The sequence below is a fragment of the Malania oleifera genome, chromosome 8 (genome assembly GCF_029873635.1).
Source record: "Malania oleifera isolate guangnan ecotype guangnan chromosome 8, ASM2987363v1, whole genome shotgun sequence".
Lineage (NCBI taxonomy): Eukaryota > Viridiplantae > Streptophyta > Magnoliopsida > Santalales > Ximeniaceae > Malania > Malania oleifera.
The window spans coordinates 108,085,338-108,105,368 of NC_080424.1; the positions used below are offsets into that span (position 1 = coordinate 108,085,338).

The 20,031-nt window shown below is 39.4% G+C and overlaps 1 protein-coding gene across 1 annotated transcript; it reads right to left on the reverse strand.

The window, feature by feature from the left end:
- Positions 1-865: 865 nt before the first annotated feature.
- LOC131162416 (protein PLASTID MOVEMENT IMPAIRED 1) lies at positions 866-3,913 on the reverse strand. The gene has a single exon (XM_058118865.1). It carries the CDS (start codon positions 3,704-3,706, stop codon positions 1,121-1,123), a length of 2,586 nt encoding a protein of 861 aa, XP_057974848.1. The 5' UTR covers positions 3,707-3,913; the 3' UTR covers positions 866-1,120.
- Between the last annotated feature and the right edge of the window lie 16,118 nt (positions 3,914-20,031).

The following is a 20,031-nucleotide window of genomic DNA, read 5'->3' on the forward strand; positions in this document are numbered from 1 at the left end:
TGGAGGGATTAATTTTGGAAGGAAAGGAAAGTCACTGTTCGACCCGTTCCCTTCAGTAGCTCTTTACACTACCAAGAGAACCAAGAAGCATTTGTTCTTATCATCTATTGCATTCCTCCTTTGTTCATTGCTCCCCGTTACCCTCTTACCACATGCAGAATGTTAATCTAACATAATTTTCTGATTTATTGATATGCCTAATTTGATATGAAATTGATTCTGATGTGGAGTTTTTTATGATTCTATTTTTAAATGTTGGCGAAAAACATATGTTTTCTTCAACTTTTTTTTTTTTTTTTTCTCTTTTAAAAAGAATCGGAAACCACTCACATAGCGGTCACGTTTCAAGTTTATTAATAACCCTTACTTATGGTAGAGAAATATTATGGAAACAAAAAGACACTTGGGGCTTACATAATAATCAATAAAACACCCCATACATCAAATCAAATAAAAAAAGAAAATAAACATGTACTAATACTAAAAGGAAATCAACTAAACATACCTCATATAAGTTGTACCAATCTTATCAAATCTATACAAACCTTTGATAATTTTAGGAAGTTGACTACATATGTTTTCTTCACATCGCAGGAAAGTAACAAGATTCCATGAACTAAATGATCCTACTGCAGCATTGGCAAACAAGCATGGACTTTGAGTCTTAGATTCATTCAAATGAAATAAAAAAAATTATATTAAACTAATTTCACCCAATGCCAACACCGATGCTTGAACTTCATTCACTCAAACACAGCGTAAAAGATTTGATTTTAAGTTTTTACTATGATTGTCTTCCTGATTTTTCCTCCTACTACTTATTACTTTAATCATTGTGCACTGGGATACATATGGTGTATGAAAGTGAAAAGCAAAATGAAAACCATTTTCCATTTTAAGATATGAACATACAGCCGCTGACAATCTCATTTGCAGAAGCCTTATTAAGATTTTGTAACAAATAGTGCTGCTGCTTGATGTACCCACATTTTCAGCTTCTTTATTTCCTCATACCTTGCACAGCCTTGGCCAAACCATTGTATATCAGTGTAAACAACAGACTTTCTCTAGATTTACAGAAAAAAAAAATGAACATGGGGTGGTGGGGAAAGTGTTTCCTCTACTTTGAGAACTTTATGTCTGGATTCCTCATTGGCTTGAGCCACATGTCTGCCATTACACGTGAGGAAATGCTCCACAACAAATCTTCGCCCTTTGAGATTATGTGTTTTCCTTTTTTGGCACCTGCCTTTCCCAGCCCATAAGCCACCAGCCACTGCATTGCCGTTAGCCTATGCTTCTCACTGTCCCAAACATTCCTCTTCCCTCCACTTCTCACTTTGATGCCTCCAACATGCAGACTCGCCAGTTTAAACCTATTTTCCTCCTCATACTTTCCATGTTTGACATTGGTATCAGAAACTGCGGCATGAACTAAGGCTATCATCGGTCCTCCAACTGCCTCATATCTTTGCTGCGGATCCCGAAGTTGGACAATCACTGATAGTGTGATGTTTGCTGTGTTGTGATCAGGTTCACCATCTGCCACAGCCAAACTGCTTTTTTTCATGAAATCCTCTAGTGAAGTGGCAGAAGTTAGGGGGTGGTTTTGATCTTTCCTGCGATCACCTATGACTGCAGAAACATCAAAGGGGGGTTCTTCTTCAGCCATTTCTGCTTGAATTTTTAGAGCTTCAACTGCCATAGTCTCAATCTTCTGCATTGAGAATGCCAGAATTTCATCTGCAGTCAGTGGGTCTTCACTGATGTTCCAAATCCCAGTTGCAATCCTGTCTTTCCTACCTCTACTCATGGCAGTTGCCATAGTTTTTACTGCAGAAATGGTACGGGCAGCGCTTGAGCTTGCGCCTTCTTTGCTCCTACCGTGGATAATTGCTGAAGCGATGCCTTCAAAAGCTACCTGTTCTGCAGTTTTGCCCATCAATTCATCCATGGGCATTGAAGATAGAACCTCAGTGCTAAGTTCTTCAAGCCCAATAGCTGCCATCATCTGAAACAACTCAAACCCCCTAATGGATTCATGTGATGGGAGAACCAATGGTTTTGATATCTGCATTGCAAGTTTCGGAGTGTCTTTCCTTGATACTGCAGTGTCAAGAGGATTCATGGCAGCTAAGTAGCCTCCGTGCTTCGTTTGAACCACGCAGCCCACGCCCGTTGCAAGGTCTGGGAGAAATACCTTTGATTGATCTGCTTTACCAGAATCCTCCTCTCCACCCAGCTTCAAAGAAGGGATATCAATATCGGGTCGATCAAGTTTGAATTGGTTGGCCTCTTCATCCTCAAGCATCTGCAGAAATTCCCTCGTGACTGTTTCTTCATCCGCATCCAGTCTATGCGATTCAATTTCTACTTCTGTCTTGACAGCATTTTCTTCTCTCATCATAGATTCCAGAGCTTTTATCTGCTGAGCAATTGAATCAAGCTCTGTTAATCTATTCAAGTGGACTTGATCATGCACGACTTCCTTAACAATCTCTTGTGACAACAATTTTTCTTCGGATTTTTCTTTTCTTTCTCCCATTTGATCCTCTTCTTTTTTGTCTTGCACTTCAACTCCCTTATCCACAACTTCAAATTCTGGGAGGTCAGTTTCTTCCATCTTCGGTTCTGGTTCTTCAGACTTCTGCTCAGCAGAGGGACCAGGTTCATCAAGATTCAAATGATCAATCGCCTGAAAATCAGCTGCTGCTCCTACCTGTAAAGGACTCCAAGCCTCTGCCCGGCTTGTCATCCTCGGACTTGGGACACTAAATGATGATTTCGATTGCTTACGAGCATAAGAGGATGAGAAATTCTTAGATGTACCTAACTTCAATCCCTCAGCCTGACTGTAAATGTCAACCCCTCCACCTTTCTCCATAATTTGAAACCCCAACTTAAGAACAAGCTCTCCTCCTTTAGCCTTTCCCAGTAGATCGAAGCTTATATCCCACTGCCGAACACGTGTACCTTCCAAGCTCTTCTCAATGGATTCCTGAATTAGGAGACTCAAATCCACAGAACTTCTTCCAAAATCAAGCTCCTTTGCATCAACTGCAAATACGTAAATCAAAAACGGTCGGGGCTCAAATTTTAGCTGCTTCCCATTGCCAGGACTACTGCAATAAACATGGCATCTAAGAAACATCGTCTCTTCAAAATCAGCAGCTCCCTCTGAAACTCTCGATGGCATTGTATGAACTGCCCCATCCTTGGTTTCTTTCTTCCTAACACAAACTGAGAGCCGAAGGCCATTCATTGAAGCAGGAAGGCCTTGGACGCTGACTACTTCCACCGAGAACAGGCAGCTCAGCTTCTGCATCCCAATATGGGAAATTGCTCGAATTGGCTTCCAGCTCCAGAGTCCTTTCTTCTCCACTGAATCATCAAATTTTCTGCTTTGTTTCTGATTCGAGACCTTTGTCTGATCTCTCTGCTGCTCGTTTTCGTCATCGAGTTTCGGCCGAGACCGCCAGGGCGACAAGGACATGCGCCGGGCAAGCGGTCTTGCACTGGGTTTCTCCTCATTTTTCTTATCGACGGAAGAAACCGAGGGAGCCGGAGTCCGAGGAAGAGCGAGGGAGGCAGTTCGTCTGGTGGCTGAAGCGTGGGATTGGTAGAGGGATTGACTGAGTGCTTCTAGTTCTTCCAAGAGCTGGTTACTGGAGTTTTTGCTGCCTTGGTGCTGATGATCAGCTGCCATTATGGAAGACAAAAGAAAGGGAAGAAAGGACTGCCGGATGCAATTAGTGGTGCAATGACAGTGAGGTTACTTGCAGAGTATCATTCGAAATGAGGGAGCTAGCCAGAGGATAAGCATCTAGATAGATCAAAATTAAGTTTTGAGGTGGAGAAACTGCCATGACTGATGTTGTGTGTGTGGCATAGCTGGTGCTTCCAGAACCAGGAAATTTTTGTATGGGTGAAATATGTGAATAAAGGATAATAGTCATCTCTCTCTCTCTCTGAATTCTGAAAGAGACAGAACTGGAAGAAAGAAATTAGATGCAGTGTGGCCCAAGGAAATTATTGTTTGTCTAATTGGGTATTCAGAGATAGATAGCTTTGTTTCCAGTGAAGCTCCACATTCCCATTTTGTTTGCATGCTCTTGCGTGGAAATGTATTTGGTTTCTGTTACCTACTGCATTTTTCTTGGGGAGTGTTTGGGTATGGGGCTATGGTTGGTTCATCATTGGGTTGAAGCTGTCTAAATCCAACTTTACCCTGTGTTCTGGTCATTATTGGGTCTTCACACAAGTAGAGTTTACTGGGTTAATTAGAGAGATGGTGATTAATTTAGTGCTCAGTTTTTTGAAACTCCAATTCATTTCTTATAGGTTCAAAGTTCAAACAGGCAATATATACTACATGCACCTTCAATGGCTATAAAGTTCCCAAACGGGACATGGGTGTTTGGATTTGATTTTCCTCAATAGGTTGAACTGCTGAGATAGGCCATTTTGAGTTATTGTCTTGGCTTTTAGGACCATTGTTTTGGGCTGAAGTGGTAGAAACTAAAGTATAAGGTTCTGTAACACCCAACCCATTATGTGACCCGGGGTGCTACTTTAGTGACTGTGTACCTAATATCACATCATCATAAATAAATGCAGCGGAAATAATGAAACACTCTCCAAACATAAATTACTAGAGTTCTATGTTACTAATATACATCAGAGTCTCCCAATGTTCATAATACAAATCGTAGTACAATACCAAAAACTAACTCATGCATATTACATACTCAGGGGCTTCAAACCCAACTTAAATACAGTAGAGTTCTTACTAACATTCACAAAAACTACTGGCTATCACCCCGCCCGAAAGTTCACTAAATTCGACCTCAAGATGGTCCTGAAAAAATAATTTGTATATTGGGGTGAGACACTTTTCAGTAAGGAAGATTAAGTTAACATCAGTGTGTGGTCAGCATGCATTTAGTGTTTACAGAAAACGCCCATCCTTCATATAACCAAAAATAACTATTTTACATTGTACTCACTTTGCATTGTTGAAAATACTCATCTCGTTACCATAGAATAAACAGTTCAGTAATTAAGTAGTATCATTTACATAAATCTATAGATATGCATAAAAGACACTCTCTAGGACTAAACACCATTTACTTCTCCCATGGTACGGGTTGTGCGGTCCAAAGGCTGGACTTAACCCTGGGGGATCAACCCAAACTAAGTCAAATCATACGTCTGCTAATACACCTGCAGGCATCCGCAACTTGCTTGTGGGTTTCCGATTGCCTTACCACTTCCTGGTCCAAACTTCCAGGGAAGGTATACCCTCTACTAAGGCTAATTGACTAAGACCACCCTACACTTCTATCCAGAATAGTATGGGCACACATGACCAAATACTGAATCTCTAGCAACGGTATCGTGCTCATAACATAACTGGTCCTCAGGGTTCCTAAAGCATATCATGCAATTTAAGTAATAAAAACTATATTTAAACTCGTTTCGTATAAAATTTGTCATATTATAAAACTCAACCCTTGACCATTATATACATCTTGGCTCACAGCCGCTATATCAAATCCATGTATTTTCACAAGCAGTTCCAGTATTTCACAAACATCCCCAAATTTGGTTATAAAATAATACTTACATATCATTCACCTACCACACAATTTCAATAATTGAACATAACCTGTAGGCAACCAAGAAAACATAGTATATTCGGTTTAGAAGATAAAACCAAGCTTCCCACCGTTCATTTTTTACTCAAAATATCATATCGTATATCCTAGGTTTGAAAAAGCCCATTTTGAATGGTCAATTTTCAAAGTAACAACTGAAAACATAAATATACATACTCAAAATACATTTCCATCGGTTCAAACTCGCTAAAAAGTTTACTTAACTTAATCCCCTTACCTGTTTATGAAAAAGAAACCGAAATAGACAAGAAAATCGAAAACCTAGCTTTTCGAATCAGTAGAACTACAAGTATCGGCTAGCTTGGAGGAAAGAGAGTGATTCGAGAGTAAGAGAGAACCCGTAAGAGCCTTTTGATGAAGATGAAGAAATTCCTAAACCCTAGTAGAGGCCAAAAAGGAGGAATTTTGAAATTCCAAGAAAAAATGAGCTCACTTCTATTTATAGGTGGGCAGCCCAAGAGAAAACCGGTGCCGGTTTTCCCTGTACCCGCAAAACAGTCACCGGTTTTGCAGTTGACTTGCCCAGTTGACCCAAAATCGATGACAATTTTCTCATGCTCTCTGAAACCATCTACGATTTTGGTCCTGCCAACCAAATTCCTTCCTTTTTCTTTTATTTTCCTTTATCTTTCTTTATTTCTCTCTTTTATACATATTTTATTTTATTTTCCGGATTCGAGTTCTTACAATCCCCCCTCATAATAATTTCGTCCTCAAAATTTGCTAATTGTTACTGATCACCTTCTAAACTCACGATCCATCTCTACCGAAGAGTCAATAGCCACCCACATAGCGGCCCCATCCCAAGTTTATTAGATACTTTCACTTATGGTAGAGGAATACCGTGGTCAAACATAATGTCTCGGGAGTTCACAATACCATACAAAACTCTCCCTGAGACCATCTATACACAAACTCATGAACGAATAACAAACTAAACACACTTACCTTACTTGACCTACATATAAAACTAACACTTACCTGTGCAACCATATTGGTCTGTCTAACACTGATCCTCTCTAAAAAGCTATGGGTATTTATGACGTATTTCTATTTCTAACTCCCAAGAAGCCTCCTCTACTGCATGATTCTGCCACAACACTTTCACTAACTATATTTCCTTAGTACGCAGTTCCTGTATTTTCTAATCCAAAAATCTGAACTAGTACCTCCTCGTAGGCCAAAACATCCCTGATCTCTAAGGGTTCATAACTTATCATGTGCGAAGGATTTGACACGTGCTTCCTCAGCACAGATACGTGGAATATGTTATGAACTCTATACAATGCTGCGGGTAACACCACTCGATAGGTAATTGGACTAATCCTTTCCAAGATCTCAAATGGCCCAATGTACCAAGGGCTCAGCTTGCCTTTTGCAAACCTCATCACTCCTTTCATCGGAGCAATCCTCAAGAATATCATATCCCCGATCTCAAACTCTAGCTCCCGTCGGCGAGTATTTGCATAACTCTTCTACCGACTCTATGCTGGTTTTATCCTCTCCCTGATAAGCTCGACCTTTGCAATGGTCTGCTTAACTAATTCAGACCCCAAAATCTACCGCTCGCCTACCTCCCTACTGACACCACTACTCTTGTCATTTTCCTGCTCAATGCATCAACCACCACGTTTGCTTTCCCTGGATGGTAGCTAATAGTACAATCATAGTCCTTGATGAGCTCCAACCATCTTCTCTGCCGCATATTCAAATCTTTCTAGGTGAAAAAATACTTTAAGCTTTTATGATTAGTGAAAATCTCGCATTTCCTACTATAAAGATAATGCCTCCAGATTTTCAGGGCATACACCACTGCTGCTAATTCTATATCGTGCACAGGGTAGTTCTTTTCATATTCTTTAAGCTATCTAGATAAATAAACAATGACTCTTCCATGCTTCATTAACACACATCTGAGTCCCTTTAAAGATGCATCACTATATATCACAAATCCATCCTCCCCTGATGGAATAGCCAATACCGGTGTTGAAACCAACCGCTGCTTTAACTCCTGGAAGCTTTGCTCACAATCATCGGTCCAATCAAACTTCACATTTTTCCTCGTGAGTCGTGTTAGTGGACCCGATAATCTAGAGAAACCATCTATGAGGCGTCGGTAGTTGCCAGCCAAACCCAGAAAACTCTTGACCTCTTGGACATTTCCTGGCCTCACCCAACTCACCACTGCCTCTATCTTACTCGAGTCAACCGATATACTATCCTCGGAGATCACATGCCCAAGGAAAGTAACCTGCCTTAACCAAAATTCACATTTCTTGAATTTTGCATGCAACTTTCTTTCTCTCAATATCTGCAACACCAGCCTCAGATGATGCTCGTGCTCAATGAATACCACCACAAACTGGTCCAAGTACTGATAGAACACCCGATTCATTAAATCCATAAATACTACTAGTGCATTAGTCAACCCAAACGGCATCACCAAAAATTCATAATGCCCATATCTGGTTCGGAATGTTGTTTTCGAAATGTCCTCTGCTTTAACTTTTACCTGATGATAACTAGACCGCAGATCAATTTTAGAGTAGACTCGAGTACCCTGGAGCTGATTAAATAAGTCGTCAATCCTGGGAAGAGGATATTTATTCTTGAATGTTAATTTGTTTATCTCCTTAAAATCCATACATATCCTCAAGGTCTCATCTTTCTTTCTCACGAACAAGATTAGGCCCCCCCCCCCCACGATGACACACTGGGCCTGATAAATCCTTTATCCAGTAACTCCTGCAACTGATCTTTCAATTCCTTCAATTCGGCTGGAGCCATACGATATGGTGCTTTAGATACCGGTGCCAACCCTGGTAGTAGATCCACAGTAAATTCAATCTCTCGGTCTGGTGGTAAGCCAGACAATTCTTCTAGAAAAACATTTGGAAATTCTCTAACTACTGAAATATCAGCCTATTTTAGTTCTTCTTTTGGCAATTCCTTTATGTAGGCAATATATCCCTGGCAACCACCTTGTTGAAATCTCCTCACCTAAATAATTGACACTAGTTGTGGTGAGGCACGCACACGTGAATCCATAAATATGTATTCTTGCTCACCCGGGAGTCTAAAAATCACTTCTTTTTTATGTCAATCTATGCTGGCGTGATTAGCTGCTAGCCAATCTATACCCAGTATCACATCAAACCCCTACATATCTAGTACTACGAGATCAACTGGTATTACTTTCTCATGAATGCTCACTAGAAAGTTCTGAAGTACCTTCCTACACCTCACCATGGATCTCGTTGGCGTGACTACAGACAACTCAACATCTAATAATTGTACCTCTACCCCAGTTACTTTAATATGCCCCGCCGATACGAAGGAATGGGTGGCACCTGTGTAAAATAAAACAACAACTTTATATGATAAAACTGTAAGTATACCTGTAACAACATCTCTAACAACCTCGGTGTCTCCCGGTGTCAAAGCATAAACCCTCGCCAATGTTGTGTTCCTCTGCTGGCCTAGACAGGGCGCCTAGTAACCACCCTGAAATGGTCTGGGAGCTGGTGCATAGTTCGATGGTCCTCGACATGATTAAGCCATATGGCCAGGTCTCCCATATTGGTAACAAACATTCTCACCCAGCCGGCACTCGCTCGGATGTCTCCGACCACACGTCGGGCAGGTGGGATAAGTCTGCCCACCTTAATACCCACTGTGTCTTGTCATCTACCTTTGACCCTCACCAGCTCTGTTTCCTCTCTATGGACCCCTACTAGGTTCGGTCTAAAAACTCAGAGGCATGGGCCTCTTTCTCTGGCTCGGTACTCCCACATTTGCCTGCTTACTCTCCTCTGCTACCATGGCCCTATCCACTAACTCCGAGAAGTCATGTATTTTAAGAACTACCACCTATTTATAAATGTCCCGCCTCAAATTCCTCTCGAATATCTTGGTCTTCTTAACTTCATCTAGGACAATATAAGGGCAAAAGCGCGACAACTCAATGAATTTCGTTGCGTACTACTGGACTGTCATCGATCCCTAGGACAAGCTTAAAAATTATTGTATTTTAGCCTCTATGACTGAGGCAGGATAGTATCTGTCAAAGAATATGTCCCTGAATCGGGCCCAAGTCATCGGCACTGGAATGGATCTCTACTCCTCCAATAATCTAATGGCCATACACCATCTCTCGGCCTTCCTTGTCAGCTTATACGTGGCATAAAGAGAACCCTCTGCTAATCGGTGCAGGGGAGCACCATTAAAATCTTCTCTATCTCTTGCATCTAGTTCTTCGCAACTGCAGGATCGGCCACTCCTGAAAATGCTGGTGGGTTCTTCTTCATAAATTTTTCTATTATGTATCCCTAAGCTATAAATGGACCTCCCTATTCTCTGGAGCTCCGGACAATCTCAGCCATGACTTGCTGAGCCACACTGCGTAACACAACATCTGAATCCCTGCCTCCTACACTAGGAGACCCTGCTCCGTTGTCGCCACTAGTGTGAGCGCTACTACCTCCTGGGTCCATCCTATAATATTACCAAATTATTCTAAGAATCTGAACCTTACAATGCTATACTAACGAAAATACTCCTTACTTCCTATCACAAATTTAAGGTCTAGCCCTACCATATGGAAATAGAAATCGACAATAGTTTACTATGGTTTTCCTAAAATCGTCACCCTAAGAAAATCACAAAAACTACCTCGAAATTCCTGCTTCCAGAATGCAGAACAGAACCCTAGATTCTCATCCTAGTTTTTCCAACATTAATTCACTTATACTCTATTCTATCTTTCTCCAAACTATATTCCTATATTTTGGTATTGTTTTTTGATGCACTCTAAAGTCTACAGAACCTAACAATCTAGGATTTGATACCAAATTGTAACGACCCAAAAATTACACCATTTATATATATATATATATATATATATATAAATTACTCTGATATCCCTGTAATACTTGTTATAACATCTCAGGCCCCAGATGGGCACCGAGGTATCCCTGTACACATATTGACACACTTATGCAGTGGAAAACATAAAGTCGTACACCCATATTTACAATACCATAATTTAGTGTTTCCAAACCATATATACATATTTACACATCACCCCAGTATCATCTACTCAAAAAAATACAATCCCCTGAATACACTTAACCTATAAACAAGGCAGCACAAAAGATCTCTTTATCTACGAGCTTGATCTACTCGCCTAACTAGATCACCTAAAAATGTTAAATCACTAGGATGAGACAACGCATAGTAAAAGGAGTTTGTGGTGACCGAGTTTCATAAATACTATACTAACAATATCTAAAACCGTAAAAGCTAGTAAATCAATGTACGGAATATACGGTATAATTTGCATCTATCATAGTTTAAAGTATAACTGTAATATCTGAGTTTTCTACTTTTTCATTCTTCTAGTATCATACTATATCTACTGATGTTCTTGTAAATCTGTATGCATATACATAATTGAGATGTTTACCCTAGAAAAATGTACATTATGATTTAAGCCCTCATGACAAGATTGTGCGGCCCGTAGGCGAGACTTAATCCTGGTTGGCCTACCATGTAAGTCAACTGTAACTCTACCAATCCTTAGCCCGGCTAAACTACAACCTCTCCTAGGCACGGAATTGGTAACTACCTCGTCAAACCAGTCACCTCAACTCAGTATTATGAGGAGTCTGCAATCCCTCCAGACACGATTGATGAAAATCATACACACACTATCTAAGATGTCTGGTTGCACTCTGATCTATACTAGCAACAGTACCGTACTCTGCTAACTGAACATAACTTGATTCATCAGGGTCTCATACTGTATATACTATTTCTATAGATATCCTACTATTTTCATCATGATTCCAAAATAACCATAACACTATAAATATGATCTAAAAATACTATAATATCTTACTAAAATAACTGTAATATCTGACTGAAATAACTGTAATATCTGACTGAATAATCTGTAATGTCTGAATGTTATGGTTTTGGAAATCATGGCATTATGTAAATACTGTAAAATATTTGTCTATATAATATTTGTAAAATATCTGTCTATAAGATATGTCTGTCTATATATACACTGTAATTCATAATTCTATAAAATCTAATAAAACATGTTTCTATGCAAAAACACTGTAAATCATGATATTCTGAAAAACTATATAAACTTTGTACTAAACAAATATCTACTCAGGCCACACAATTAATAAAACTCATGTTCTAGAATCTGTAGAACGATATAATTTATACCATATACCTTAATAAACAAATACTATAATTTACTAATAATATTTCTGAATTTACTAGCATAGCATATTTCCCTTACCTAACTGACTGGGAGGCTTGCCTCCAATTCCACTCTCACACTCTCGGCATACTATCCCCAAAATCCTGAAATAATACATATATACATATTTCCAATAAATCAATTATATTTCCCCAAACGTACATACTCGTAATTTTCTGAATTATAATTTACCTGAACTCCTGAAAATATTCACTAGGTCCTCAACCCATTCCTTTAGTATCCCAAAAACACCCTAGTCCTGAAATCATAACATCCTAATTTATTCCACAAAACACCAGTATATTTCCATACAACACAAAATCTAAACTCACTTAAGCCTAGTAATACTGAAAATATCTCAATAATCTACTTACCCTAATTTTGGGATGGTGCACAAGTTGGTCAAACCAACAATCTACTCCAATAGACTTGTAAAGAATCTCCCCAGGATCAACGTGGCGACTTTTGATCATCAAAACGGGGAGAAACAGGGCGAGAAATCTAGAGAGAAGGGGAGAGAAACCAAACAGGAGAGAGAAAAATAGGAAAAAATGAATTTCTCTCGTTGAATCCCGATTTTCTGCTATTTATAGACCTTTGGCCACATGGCCTCGTCGAGGAGTCACGTCATCTCGTCAACAAAGGCAAGGAGGGAGTTAATCAACAAACTCGTACCCTCATCGATGAACTTTGGGCCCTGAAATCACCCTTCTTGGTTTCTTTTCGTCGACGAGACACGTGTCCTCGTCAATGTGCCCAAATAGCAATTCTTTTGAAATTTTCTTTTTTTTTCTCTACTTCCTTTTTATTTAATTTCTATAATTATCCAAAGTACTACAACATGTATAATTATGGAGATGGTAGAACTTTGGTATTATATATAAGGTTCAGGTATATTATGTTTTCCGTTGCATAGATAGTATGTACTTATAGATAGGTATATCCCCGGTACCCCACTTTTAGGTCCGAGTTGACTTTGTTGATATTTTGAGATATCATAGTTTAGTATGTGGAAAAAAAATATAGCAAAATTTTTGGGTCGTTACAGTTTGGTATCAAAACCTAGTTTGCTAGGTTCTGTAAACTTTAGTGCACAACAGAAAGCAATACCAGAGCATAGGAATGGATCTTGATGAGAGTAGGAAATGGGTAGATCAAGATTTTAGTAAGCTATCATTGGAGGATATAGAGGAATTTTAGGTTTCGTCTCACAACCTAGAGGTGATGATTTCTGTGATTTTCCTAGAAGGACGATTTCAAGAAAGTCATGGTAAACTATCGTCAGTTTTTGTTTCTGAGTGTTAATACTGAACCTTAAATTGGGGATAAGGATGTATAGTTAATTGGTGGTATGAGGATATTTTGTGGTTCTTAGTTTGATTAATGTATTAGCTGCGTTATGAAGTTAGGATTCTCAGACTATTTTTGTTCTATTTCAAGATCAACCCTGGGAATAGCGATGCACATGCTGGTGGTGGTAATGATGTAGTGTAATGACCTCAAAATTTATATCATTTCTTTTATATCTACGCAGTGGATATACAAGTCATAAAATTATATATACTATACAATATCATACTTCAGTACATTCAAACCATAGTCATATACAATAACTCCCTCCAGCATCATCTACCCCAAAAAGAACAAAACTCTGTCACAAACTTACCCTACAACCAGGGTAACCAAGTCAACTCTTTATCCGCAAGCCTGATCTGCTCGCCTAACTGGCTCACCTGAAAAGTGGTAAAGTAATGGGGTGAGACAACGCTTAGTAAGTGGAAATATGCTATTACTAGTGTGTGGCAACCAAGTCATATACTTATAATAATAATATTTAAAATTGCATGAACTGGAAAATCTGTAAAATACATATAACACATGTATAGTAGCTTAAAATATTTATATCATTTGAACTTTCTATCATTTATACTGCTAATATCATACTATATACAACAAAAGCTATAAAACTATATACATATACATATTCATAACTATGCTCTTTCCCTGGGACTCTGTATGTCATGATTTAACCCCTCATGACAGGGTTGTGTGGCCCGTAGGCGGGACTTAACTCTAGTCGGCCCTCTAGGTAAGTCATCATACTCTAGACTACCTCAGCTCAGCCAAACTGCATCCACTCCTAAACTCGGGACTAGTTGCTGCCTCATCAAACTAGCCCCCTCAACCCAGTGAACTGGGGAGCTGCATCCTCTCCGAGCACAGTTTGATGGTACCCACACACTATCTGAGATATGTGGTTGCACTCTATCTGTATTAGCAATGGTACCGTGCTCTATAAATTGTATCTGTACATAATCTTTCCACAGGGATATGATACTATATATATATTGTGACAACCCGCTCATTTTTCACATATTTTTTTTAATAATATTATCATCATAAAATCAATACCACACATCCCACATTCCAGCTCAGCAGGTCACAATCCACCTGGACTCGTGGGTACTAAGGATACATCAGAACATACAGCAGAAGCCCTAGCAACAGAAAACATACAATCTCATGCATCTCATCATTTCATATATCACAATATACCAGAGTTACTACAATCGTTGTACTTCTATATATACATCCCAAAAATGAAATCTAGGGACAAATCCCACAAAACCTAACTATCTTTACCAAAAACTTACCCTTCAAAAAGGGCAGATATCCAGCACTAGGTCAGCGGGGCTTTTCCCACTCTCCTATCAGGGGCTCCTGAAAAGTTTATAAGATTAAGGGGTGAGACACCTCTCAGTAAGGGAAAATAAACTAATACTAGTGTGCAGCAACATGAATATACTGTGTTCTACATATATCATACATATCATATCCAGTACTGTTTACCAAATCTAGGAAAAACATATGTATATCAAAACATGGCAGAACATACTGCATTTTTATAAATATTTCTCATCTTATATCATAATAATAATAACATAAAACAATCTTAGTAGGTTAGTTGGTTGTTGTCATGTATTAACCCCACATGACTGGGTTGTGTGGCCCGAAGGCGGGACCTGACAATGGTTGGCCGATCACTGTCAAGTCAATAGTCTAGTCTGTAGGTCCGATCGGTCTGCCAGACATGGTCCGTACACCAGGGGCGATAACAACACACTTCTTGAAAATAACCGCATCGACCATCCAATCTCACACCACTCCGTACAGCGGCGTTAACACAGATATCATGATCACGAAGACCATGGACACATAACAACGATACCGTACAAGTGCTAGCCTAGACCAAGCCAACCAAGTTCTAATATCATATACATATACTAAAACGGTGATACATAGATATCTCATATCATTTATTCTCACATCAATCACATCGTTTTGCATATATACGTGTATCATAAAAATCATCGGCCCGTACGCCGGTATTACACATTTTATCATAGTTCGGCCCGTACGCTGGCAAATCACATAGCACAGCTCGTACGCTGGCAAATCACATAGCACGGCCTGTACGCCAGCAAATCACATAGCACAGCCCGTACACTGGCAAATCACATAGCTCGGCCCGTATACCGACAAATCACATAGCACAGCCCGTACGCTGGCAAATCTCATCCACATAGCACGGCCCGTATGCCGGTAAATCATAGCACAACCCATACACTGGCAAATCATAGTCACATATAAAAATTTCGGCTCGTACGCCGGTTTTCCATCATAAAAATCCACATCATCCACATTCCCAAAAAACAGTATTTCACAACAGTTTTATACTCATGCCACACAAACGAATTTTCACATATTCAATCATACAATCATTTTCACAGTATTTTGCAAATATAAAACATATATATAAATATTTATACATTTTTTGCAAATCAGATGCTAAATATATATATATATATATATATATATACATACATTTTCTCAAAACAAAACTTGCTTAGTTTATCCCTTTACCTGATTCCTGAAAAGTCCCTAAGAAAATCTTCCCCGCACCGGCAGGGTTCCCGACTCAACACCCTGAAAATGAAAACTACCAGTATTAAAGTTCAATATTTTCGTACGTACAACATTTTCTATAACTGCCACAAAGTCAAATTTGGCTTAAAAAACCTTACCTCAACTCTGGGATGATTTCCAACTTCGTTTTCTCAACGATCCGCTCCGACAAACTTGTAGAGAACTTCGCCAGGAGCGTGGTGGTAGCTTTAAATCTTCGATCCGGTGAGAAACAAGCCCAAAATTGAAGAGAGAGAGAGAGAGAGAGAAAACCGAAGAGGAGAGAGAGAGAGAGAGAGAGAGAGAGAGAGAGAGAGAGAGAGAGAGAGAGAGAGAGATGAGAGATAGCTTCTTCAGAAAGTCAAAATCCAGATTTTCATATTTATAGAACAGGGGATTTCGTCGAAGAGACACGTCACCTCGTCGACGAGTCCTTCATTAAATTCGTCAACGAAATTCAAGCTACCCCAGAACCTCTCTCGGTATTTTCTCGTTAACGAGCCCCCTGTGTTCGTCGACGAATTATCTTAAGCCTTCGTCAACGAATCCCCTGTATTCATAGACGAAGTCCTGCTAATCCTCCTTTTCCATTTTTCCTCCCAAAGTTCAATGTCGTCGACGAAGTCGACAGCCTCTTTCTGTTTCTGGTCTCCATTTCCCTCTCTTTATTATTTAAATACCATTCTAAATTATGGTCGTTACATATATACTCTTTTTACTATTTTCATTATATTTCCAAAATAACCATAACACTAATAATATGTACTATAATATCTATAGCATCTTGATACTATAATTGTATAATCTGTCTATATTTTCTATCTGTATAATCTATCTATATACTATGAGTGTTATGACATTTAGGAAAACATAACATTCTGTAAATACTATATATATATATATATATATATATATATATATATATATCCATCTGTAAAACTATTTGAATAAAACTGTATATGTACATGCATCTGTCTGTATAATATCTGTGAATATCTGGCTATATTTATATGTTCTGTATAACATCATATAATGGGAAATCTATATAAAATTCTACATCAAATAATATCTATTCAGGCCACACATACTTTATAATCTCATATTCTATAAAAACTATATAATAATTGGTATACATGCAACTATAAAATTTCTGTTAATATAATCAAATCTCCTAACATTGCATATTACCCTTACCTAGTTCCTAAAAAGTCCTCACTGAACTTTGGCCCTACACCCGCAGGGTTCTCCACTTAACACCCTGAAAATGACATCGCCCAGAACAAAACATCAGTATTTTCCTGCATACAACATTTTCTATAACTACAGAGAAAGCATATTCAGAATAAAACAGCTTACCCTGAGTTTGGGATGAATTCCAAACTAACTCCACCAACAATCAGCTCCAGCGGACTTGCAGAGAACTTTTTCAGGAGCGTTGTGGTGGCCTCAGATATTTAATCCGACGAGAAACGGACCCGGAATCGAAGAAAGAAGGAGAGCGAGGCGTTTCACAGAGAGAGAGAGAGAGAGAGGAAGATTTATGCCAAATTCTGCAAATTAACCCGAGTTTTCACTATTTATAGCCCTGGATTCGTCGACGAGACACGTCATCTCGTCGACGAGTCCTTAAGGAATTTCGTCGATGAACTTCCTCCCTCGTCAATGAATTTCAGACTACCTAAAAACCTCTCTCGGTATTTTCTCATCGACGAAACCTGTCCTCGTCTCTTATATCCTCGTCAACAAACCCCCTGTGTTCATCAACAAGAACCCTTCTAAATTTTTTGGGTTATTACATATAGGACCCTCCAATATGGGCGACGGTGATTCTGATGTAGTATTGCTCAGTGTCGCCCAGTAAGTAATGGTAGAGATAGCAAGAAATTTAGAGGAGCAGGGCTGCCCACCAACTCACCAGGGTTGTACCATCGAGCAGTTCACTCGAATGAATCCCCCATCATTCTCAGGAGGATTCAACCCATTCGTGGCAGAGAATTGGGTCTAGGAGATTGAGTGGATGTTGTCAGTTCTCCCTTGTACCGAGGAGCAGAAAGTATCATTTGCCACTTTTAAGATAACAAAGGAGACTAAACGCTGGTGGAGGTCAGTGAAGTTGTTGGAGGAGCAGAGGTCGGTGCCTATATCTTTGACTTGGAGCCACTTTAAGGAGATATTCTTCGAGCGGTACTTCCCCTCTACTACTAGAAATGCTAAAGTAGCGAAATTTCTAAATTTGAATCAGGGGCACCTGATGCTCCAGCAGTATGCAGCCAGATTCGTTGATCTGTACTGATTTGCTTTATACGTTGTGCCAGATGAGAAGAAGAAGACAAGAAAATTTAAGGAGGGCCTAAGACAGAGTATCTATGAGCAAATGGTGGCATTCCAGGTCCATACTTTTTCAAAGTTAGTGGATAAAACCACAATGATAGAGACTAGCCTCTAGAGAGGTATTGGAGTACAGAGTCAGAGGAAGAGGCCTATGCCTCTTGAGTTCTGAGTAGGTACCAGTGAGGGTCAGTGGAGGAGATATGATGGGGGTCAGCGGCAGGTAGTGGGACATCGAGCCCCTTAGGGTGATCCTGCACCCCCTATTTGTACTAGCTGTGATTAGAGGCACTGGGGAAGTGCCGAATTGGGTCGAATGCTTGCTATCATTGTGGTCTTCTTGACCATATTACAAGAGACTGTCATGCGCCGCTAGCTAATGCACTCACTCCTAATCGTTATCGGGGAAACAACCAAGCAACCTGAGGCAACCAGCAGAGGAACGCCGCCCCAGCACGAATCTTTGCACTAACACTAGGAGACATAGAGGCAGCCAGCAACGTGGTGACAGGTATCATTTCTATATTTACAAATAAACCTATTGTTTTGTTTGATTCAAGGGCCATATATTCTTTTATATCTTTGGGGTACATCAAGTTATGTGGGATAGAGACTCAGATGCTAGACACCGAATTATCAGTAATCACACCGACATGATTAGTAGTGATATGTTGAAGGGTGCTCAAAGACTATCTAGTGGAAATTCAGGGAAAAATGCTACCAGCCAATCTAGTGGTATTTGACATGCATGGGTTTGACATGATTTTGGGAATAGATTGTGTAACAACCTGCTAATAAAATAAAATTCTTTTTCCCTAGTTTTAAATCCAATGATTAACCTAAACAGTGGAAGGCTAATCATATAAAATAAATCCACACATAATACAATACCAGAGTGTCAAATCAACCCACAATATACAATCATCACTGTTCTCTCGAAACTCCCCTTACTGATACCAAGGGATTACAAAAACATGCCACCAAAAAATACTCACTCTCAAAAAGGGCAGTATAATAGCCCCTCTACCTGCAAGCTTGCTCTGCTCGCCTAGCTGGTTCACCTGGAAAAAACAATTCAACACTGGGATGAGCCAACGCTCAATAAGACGAAACATGCTATTACTAGTGTGTGGCCACTGAGTTATAGTTTGGTAAAAATAACCTGATTTAAGAATAGTATGAATAATTGAATCTAAAAATGCTGATATTACATAATGTATAATAAAAACCATTAACTACATAACTTAACATGTCAATCTGTATGAAATTACTTTTCATATTAATACTACTATTCCTGAAAGTCTGATAGTACTCATAATATCTGAGAAATTTCACTAGGTAGTTGTATGTCATGATTTAACCCCTCATGATAGGGTTGTGTGGCCAGAAGGCAGGACTTATCCTGGCTAGCCGACCAGGGTAAGTCAGCTGAACTCCGACAATCTGATCGGCCCCCTCAATCCATATTTGATGGAGAGCCTATCCCGACGTGGACACGATCGACCTCATACCACTTATTGTCTGAGTAAAGTGGTTGCACTCTGAACTGAATATTTGTAGCTACGGTACCGTGCTCTACTGTCTGAACCATTAGGGTCTGATACTATATAAGTAACTAATATCTATAATATACTGTTTTTACTGTGGTTTCTAAAATAACCATAACCCATAGAATTTATCTGAAATTCTAAATAAACTAACTGAAAATCTGATTTCTGTACAACTGAACTGCTGTTTGAATATATGTATATCGGGGCGTTATGGTACCGATAAACATGTTAT

Bases quoted from the DNA above. Each gene is read 5' to 3' on its own strand.
- LOC131162416 (XM_058118865.1), bottom strand. From the start codon at position 3,706: ATGGCAGCTGATCATCAGCACCAAGGCAGCAAAAACTCCAGTAACCAG.